Here is a 7,239-nt window from a genome sequence, read left to right on the forward strand (position 1 = left end):
TATTGCCTTTTCAAGCCTTTAAATACCGCTACGGGCCCACCGAAATTCGTGCTCGCTTCGGCAGCACATATACTAAAATTGGAACGATACAGAGAAGATTAGCATGGCCCCTGCGCAAGGATGACACGCAAATTCGTGAAGCGTTCCATATTTTTCGCACCCCCTCACCCACTTTTTGCAGCCCCGACCACCTACCCCGTGACCCCCCTGACGCCCCCTCCCCGTCCCCCCACGTCCCAACGGAGAGACAGAGCCAGAGCAGGGGAGCACCGTCTTTTATTGTTCCTGAAAGAGCCCGTACCGAGTCACACCAGCAAAGGAGGCGCGAGGGACACCCCTGGGTCTGGGGGTCCCCGCGGTTAATGGCAGTCGGTGTCATCATGGGACAGAGCAACGAGCAAAGACCCCCAGGGCACACCCTGCGAGCAACCCTTGGCACATGCCAGGGACAGGGGGGCACACAGAGGGACCCTCAAAATGCCCCATCTGCCCCCATGGCAGCTGTGGACAAGCAGAGAGAGCCCCGAAGCGGGCTGCACCCCTCCATCCAGCACGCACACACACACACACACATGTAAATATACACACACGTGATAAAAAACACAAGCTATATTACACTTAAAAACAGCCCCGTCGTGCGGGCAGGACACAGGGTGTGAGGCAAAAAAAGTACCCGGAGCTGCCCACACCTCGCCCTGCCCGAGCCCCGCTGGACACTCCGGGGGCACGGGGCTGCGGGTGCCGGAACGCGGCAGCCCCCAGGCTCTTCCGCCGGCTCAGCGATTGCTCAGCAGCCGCCAGGAGCTGTTTCACCACAGAAAAATCTGGACCGAAATCACCCCACGAGCGTCAGCGCCGGAGGGTGGCTGGCCCCGCCTGATTCTTTTTTAAAAACACCTGGGTTATAAATAGACACACAAACAGTTCCAGGAGGGCTGCGCGGGGAGCGGAGCGGGCGGGAGGCACCTGCTCCGTTCCCGCAGCGATGTCGGGCAGGGCCGAGCTGCCCGCCCCGCTCCCAGCGCACCCAAGGGCACAGCCACAAGCCATCGGCTCTGCCCCGCCAGTCATCGGCTGCTGGAGCAGGGGAAAGGCCGAGGGTCCAAGGGCTGCAGAGCCGGGAGAGGCTGCAGCAGACACAGGAGGGGCAGGGCAGCCGTCGGGGGCATCAGCTCATCTGCCCCAGGTAGTCTGAGAGCAGCAGCTCGGGGGGCAGGAACACGCGGTGTTTGTTGCTCACTTTCATCTGACGTTTCCCTTCGATGTCCGAACCTGCGGGTGGGATGGAGCGGTCAGCACACCTCTGTTCCACTCTGCTCGGGGGTTTCCAACACGGCGCTTTGAACCCAGCCACCGCCCTCTCTTCCTCCCTGGGGCTCGTGGTGACAGCAGGCTCCCCTGTGTTGTCCCCTCCGTCGCCAATCCCAGTCTCTGCCGGCACCTCGGGCTCGCTCCCCATCATTAGCGCTCTCAGGCTGTTTGCCACAAGCGGCTCCTAATGAAACGCTCGGCAGCGCAGGGAGCCTCCTCTGGAGGGACAGAGCCCGATGCCTTCCCTGCCTTGGCAACAAAACCTTCTGGGGACGCCCAGGGCAGTACCAGAGCACGGCTGCTCCTTGGGAGGAGGAAGCAGCTGCAGGAGAGGGAACCCTGTGAGCATTTCTTCCTTTGGACCACCCAAATTTCCCGTCAGAGCTGGGTCTGGCCGACCCCCGGGTGTGTTGCTGGTGACCACAGAGGGAGCTCCGGGCAGAGGTGGGGAGGAAGCGGCGGGGGTGGGGACCGCGGGGGTTATCTGTGAGCCCCAGGGAAAGGTGGGGCCCACAGGAGGAAGAGAGGAAAAAGCTGAGCTGGAGAGGAGAGATAGTGATGCAGGGAAGGGGAAAAACAAAAACAAAATCAAAATCAAAACTAAAAACAAGCAGACACGTGGCTCTTACTGGCAGAGACGAGATCCATGTACTGGCAGAGTGCGTGGAGCAGGAGCCGCTCAAAGCTGGAGGAGAGGGGACAGGGTTAGTGTGACACTCTGACCAGTGTGTCCCACAGGCTGCTCTGCCCCCATCCTCCCGGTGACCCACAGAGCAGATGGGGAGCACAAAGTGCCACAAACCCTTGTGCCAGGGTTCCCAGGTGCATCCCTCCCCCAGGGGCTCCACGGGGACCAGGCCAGGTGTGTGTACCCAGGTGAAGACCCAGGCCTGGCTGAAGGGAGGCCAAGAGGTCTCCTGTGCTCCCCAAGCCCCTCTACAGCCTGTGGCAGCCCTGAGGCACAGGAAACCCCAGAGCCCAGGACCCGAGGTGGGAAATACCTGTTGTCCATCAGTGCTGTGTAGACGGAGTGGGGGGTGACAGAGAAGAAGGCCAGCAGCTCCTCCTCCAGCCCCTCCAGCGTCCCCTGTGAGGAAAGGCAGGGGCTCAGCGAGGAAAGGGGCAGTGGGGACACAGCCCTGGCACAACTGACTCACCAGGATTTACTGCCAGCAGCTCCCAGGCAAGTTCTCTGGATAGGAGACAGCAGGGAGAGGAGACATCTCCCATCTCCAGCCCCTGAGGCAGGGAAGGATCCAGCTCCTGCCAACTCCACACTCTGTGTGCCAAGGGCTGGCACCATCCTTCGTGTTCACAGCAGCCAGGGGAGCCTCGTGCCTCCCCACAGCCAAAGCTCAGTGCTCTGCTGGTCTCCAAAGCACTGTGACCCCAGAGACGGGCAGCACACGCGTCTCATTTGAAGACAAACAAGCCAGTGGGCAGGAGGAGCCCAGGCAGCATTTAGAGGCTCTAATTAGCACCAGGAAAACAAACAGAGCTACACAGAGCAGAGGGAGCAGAGAGCCAGCACCCCCAGGGCTGGCAGAGCAGGGCTGCACTCACCTCTCTCCTTCCTGCTCAGCAGTTGGTGCAATTTTACCCCCCTTTCAAAACACACTGGAATTTCCCCAAATAGCCTTGTGTGGGCTACTGTGAAGACCCCAAAGGCTCCACTGCTCCATCCCGAAGGTCCCCACACACAAACATGCCCTGTTTCACCTGTCACCTGCTACTCATTGCACAGAGACTGGGAAACAACCACTAAAAAAAAGCCCTGTGACTGCCAGAAAAATCTGAACTGAGCCAGTAAAACCCATCTGCTGGGAACCACCATCTGTCTGAGTGCTACCACTGTGGGGTCACACAAGCACTGGAGCATGTTCCCAGGAGCTCCTCTGAAATTTGGCACAAGCTCAGGGCACAGCTCTGGGGACACGGCTGTAGAGGGACCCGTGCCAGCCTCAGCCCTGCTGTCCCAGGTCCCAGCTCACCATGGGGATCCGGCCCCGTTTCAGGGTGGCACGCAGGCGGCGGCTGATGCGCTGGAAACACTCCTGGGGTGTGTAGGCCGGGAGCTCTGGAGAAGGGAGAAGGGATTTGGACACAGCTCAGAGCTCCAGAGCCCCCAGTGTCACCTTTCAGGAGGATCCAGTGTCCCCGCAGCTGCCCTGCAGAGCCCCCTGGCCACCCCCTTCAGAGTTACCCCTAAAACAGCAACACCCTCTCCCAGCACTGGAGGTTTGGGGGTGCAGAGATTTGGGGGTGTGACAGTGGGGGATGGCTGCTGTGCCCGTCACCCCAGGCACTTCTGGCTCCCACAAACCCTCCCTGGTCCTTGGTGGAGGTCATCCCCTGGCCCCACCACTAACAGGGAGTGGGTGCAGCCCTCAAGGAAGGTCACCCTTCCCAGAATGTACACAAGGAAGGAAAGGGTGAGGCTGTCCCCACCCTACATCCCCTCCCAGCACCTTTCCACTTGTCTTCATTCTTGACAGGCAGCTTCCTCCTGTGCTTCTTCCTGGCCTCCTCCTCCAGGTAGAGCAGGACCCGCTCCTGCTCTTCTCCAGACCGGTTCATGAAGTCGTTCCAGATCTGACAACAGAAGTCATCAAGCCCCACTACAGAGGTCTGTGGGGAGCACCTGGCAGTGCACGGCCACCCAGGGATCCTCTCCATACCCCATGAGTCCCCTCCTCACCCACTTGTCCCCAGGGATGGCCCTGAGCACCACACCAGGGAGAAGCCACATTTCAAAACACCCAGTTACAGGGCCAGCATGAGGCAACAGGAGTTTGGCAAGGGGCTTGTGCCAGAGGAAGTGCTGCAGCTCACCAGGCACCTGCTGCTCTGCAGGGACAACTCTCCATGAGAGGATCTGCCTGGAGATTCCCCCACCCCATGGACCAGGGACCCCAGAACCCCATCACCCTCCGGCACACGTGGCAGCAGCAGATCCCACAGATCCCAGCCTGACACCAGACCAGGCAGAAGCTGGGGTGCAGCAGCTCAGGCCAGGGAGGCAGAGGGATGGAGGAGTGAAGTACAAGCATGACACTCCACACCAGGGCCTCCCCAGTGAGCCCCAAGCCAGTGGCTGTACCCACCTCCACATAGGTCTCATTGTTACAGGCCTCAGTAAAGATGCTGGGGGTGGCTGAGTGGGTGAGCTCTCCCTCGTCGCTCCCGCAGTCATCCTGTTCCAGAAGTGTCATCAGGTAGCGAGCTGGGGGGAAGAGCAAACCCTGAGAGGGGAGGCAGCACCTCCAGAGAGGCCCCTTGCCCCCAGTACATCCCCGCTTGTCACACAGCTCAGGGGAGGTTGTCCTTGCCCTGGAGAAGAGACCCAGCCCTGGTCCTTACTGTTCTCCAGCCTCTGGAGGCTCTTGCGGCCCTTGGCCCTGGGGATGAGGTCGGAGTTGCGGATGGCTTTGTTGATGTAATACTGCTTCCTCTTGGACGGGGAGAACCGCTTGGACGGGGAGTCCTCCAGAAGGGGCAGGCAGTCCTCGATCCTCCTGCGGGGACACAGAGGGAGGGTGAGGCCACCTGAGGGGCCTGGGGCAGCTACAGCAGCGTGAGGACAGGGGGAGATGGGGCATCAGAGCATCAGCCCCATTGCTATTGCAACAGGCACCACATCCTCCCACGGGGCCTGTCCCCTTCAGGCCACTGTCACCTCCAAGGGCTGGCTCTGCTCAAAGCAGCTGTGTGTCAGCACTGGAAGGGCCAGGTAATTAACCTGGGTAATTAATCATGCCACACATGAAGCAAAACGATGGATCCATTCCTGCTGGGCCCCTGCTGCACCTCACGCTCAGCATCATCCTGATCAGACTGGCAGAGGCTCTGCCATTCCTTACTGAGTGCAGCAGGAACACTGCCCCACCTACAGCACACCAGCTCCTGGGGGCACCCAAAGGTGCTTGGCCTCTGTTCACAACATCGTCAAGGCGGTGCTTAGTCACAGGCACAACTTAGGAATGACCATAAAACTGAGGCACTTTATGGGAGAATGACGCCACAGGATAAGCGAGCAGCTTTGCCGGGTGCTCAACACAACTGCTTGTGTTTCAAAGTTTACTAAACACCAAAGACAGGAAGTTTCACTGCCTTCACTTGCGAAGGAGCTTCCCCTCAGGGTTGTGTGGGTTTCCTTTAGTGCAGCAGAAGGTGGGGGAGAAAATCAACACAGCCAAAACAACCCCCTGGACTGTCCATCCAGGACAAGGAGCTGCAGCACGGCTGCCCAGAGTGACCACTGCTTCCACTGCCACAGCAGCACCACAACCTTGCCCCACCCACAGGGCCATATCCCCACCGTATCCCCTCCTTTCCAGCATTCTGGGGCTCACGGGAGCCCCAGTCCTGCAATCAGGTCCTGACAGAGCTGATCTGGACACAGGGCAGAGCAGGTTGTGCTGTCCGATTGCAGCCCAGGCCAACAGCCAGCTGCTCACCCTGGCCAAAACCTTGATTTTTTTTGACTTTGCCTGCACGGACACAGTGATACAGTCTTGGTTGCCCGGGATAGGTGGGGGGGGAGTTAAAAAAACAACCACCCCCTTCCAAGCTGGAGAGAAAACCGAGGCAAAGGTGGGCTTGGAAAGAATAAAAGAGGCTCAGGTATCAAGGCAGTGCCCAGAGGATGGGTGGGGAGCAGTAACCCAACCTGCCACAGGGAGCAACCGGGGCTGGTGGATCAAGTTGTGATACAAAGATGGTTACAAAAACCTGAATAAACAGAAGGAGTCACCTTACGCTGGCCCCAGCTCGGGGATTTGAGTACACAGCTGCGAGCCTGGCACTCCCTGGAGACAGCATGGGTCACCAGCACAGCCCCGGAAAGAGATGTCAAAAACCAGTGTCAGCAGGGTGGGAGCACCCCCAGGCAGCTGGGACCCCCAGAGCCGGGAAGGGAATAGGCTGAGCCACACTCAACTCTGTTCCTGAAGCCTCCAGGGCTGTTTGTGGCTGCCCTGGCACCCGGCACTGCCACGTCTGTCCTGGCACTGCCACCTCCGCCCAGTGCCAACCTGGAGGTTCACTGGGGACAGTGACCTCGGGCCACTGCCCAGTGTCGGACGAGTATCGGTACCCTCTGAGTCAGGGTCTTGTCCCAGGCAGCTGAGGCAGGCTGAGAAGGGACCCAGGAGAGGTAATTCCTGGGGGACCACAGCAAACCGTATAACCCCAGGGCAATGGGCCCGGCAGCTCCGGGGGGACTCCAGAGTACAGACAGATTGGTGGCTTCTCCTCCACGTCCCATTTCCAGGCAGGGAACGCGCCTGGAAGAGGAACTTGCTCTCTGCCGGGGGATTTCTGACCTATTCCTGTCATTTAGCCTTTGGCAGCAGAAGGCGGCAGGGACACGCAGAGCGAAGTCGCCGCGGGACAGCCGGGGCTGTCAGGGACAGCTCCGTCCCGCAGGGTCCCGGGTCTCCGGTACACCCGTGCGGGCCCGGGGGCTCCAGCCCACCCCCGGCACCACGAGGTACCCCCGGCCAACCCCGGTGACCAGGAGCACCGTGACCTCGACGGGATAAACACTAATTACAAGGCTCATGATCCCGGTCCCGGGCAAGGCTCTGCCGTCGCCCTCGGGGCCGGGGTGCTGAGGACGGACTGTCCCGGGAGGCGCCGTCGCCGCTCCCCGCCCGCACTGACAGCCCGGGGGGCTCGTGCCCGGCCCGACCGCCCCACGGCCCGCCCGGCCCCGGACTCACGGGAACGGCTCCTCGGGGCCCGCGCCGCCCCGCAGCACCACCATGGCCCGCTGGGATCGGGATCGGGATCGGGACCGGGACGGTGACCACAACCAGGACCGGGACCTCCCTCCGCCTCCTCCACCCCCGGCCCGCACCGGCGGCACCGGGCCCGGTACCGCCCGCGGGAAGTGACGTCACGGGGGGCGGGAGCACGGGAGCCCCG

General features: G+C 61.0%; 1 protein-coding gene and 1 non-coding gene across 2 annotated transcripts; one reads left to right on the forward strand and one right to left on the reverse strand.

The window, feature by feature from the left end:
• The first annotated feature begins 48 nt into the window (after window positions 1-48).
• On the forward strand, window positions 49-155 carry LOC136372052 (U6 spliceosomal RNA). Its single transcript, XR_010745440.1, has one exon. It is a non-coding gene; the product is annotated as a U6 spliceosomal RNA (small nuclear RNA).
• Window positions 156-259: 104 nt separating this feature from the next.
• Window positions 260-7,206, reverse strand: R3HDM4 (R3H domain containing 4). The gene is made up of 8 exons (XM_066336231.1): window positions 7,035-7,206; window positions 4,672-4,826; window positions 4,416-4,534; window positions 3,780-3,903; window positions 3,303-3,388; window positions 2,313-2,398; window positions 1,941-1,996; window positions 260-1,272 (listed from the first exon to the last, which is right to left on the reverse strand). Exons 1-8 carry the CDS (start codon window positions 7,076-7,078, stop codon window positions 1,169-1,171), a joined length of 774 nt encoding a protein of 257 aa, XP_066192328.1. The 5' UTR covers window positions 7,079-7,206; the 3' UTR covers window positions 260-1,168.
• Window positions 7,207-7,239: the final 33 nt, after the last annotated feature.

The sequence above is a fragment of the Sylvia atricapilla genome, chromosome 26, assembly GCF_009819655.1.
Source record: "Sylvia atricapilla isolate bSylAtr1 chromosome 26, bSylAtr1.pri, whole genome shotgun sequence".
In the NCBI taxonomy this organism is placed as follows: Eukaryota; Metazoa; Chordata; class Aves; order Passeriformes; family Sylviidae; genus Sylvia; species Sylvia atricapilla.

Bases quoted from the DNA above. Each gene is read 5' to 3' on its own strand.
- R3HDM4 (XM_066336231.1), bottom strand. From the start codon at position 7,078: ATGGTGGTGCTGCGGGGCGGCGCGGGCCCCGAGGAGCCGTTCCC. The intron at 4,827-7,034 runs GTGAGTCCGGGG...GTGTCCCCGCAG, and splicing joins GGCCCCGAGGAGCCGTTCCC to GAGGATCGAGGACTGCCTGC. The intron at 2,399-3,302 runs GTGAGCTGGGAC...CTTTCCTCACAG, and splicing joins AACGGGGCCGGATCCCCATG to GGGACGCTGGAGGGGCTGGA.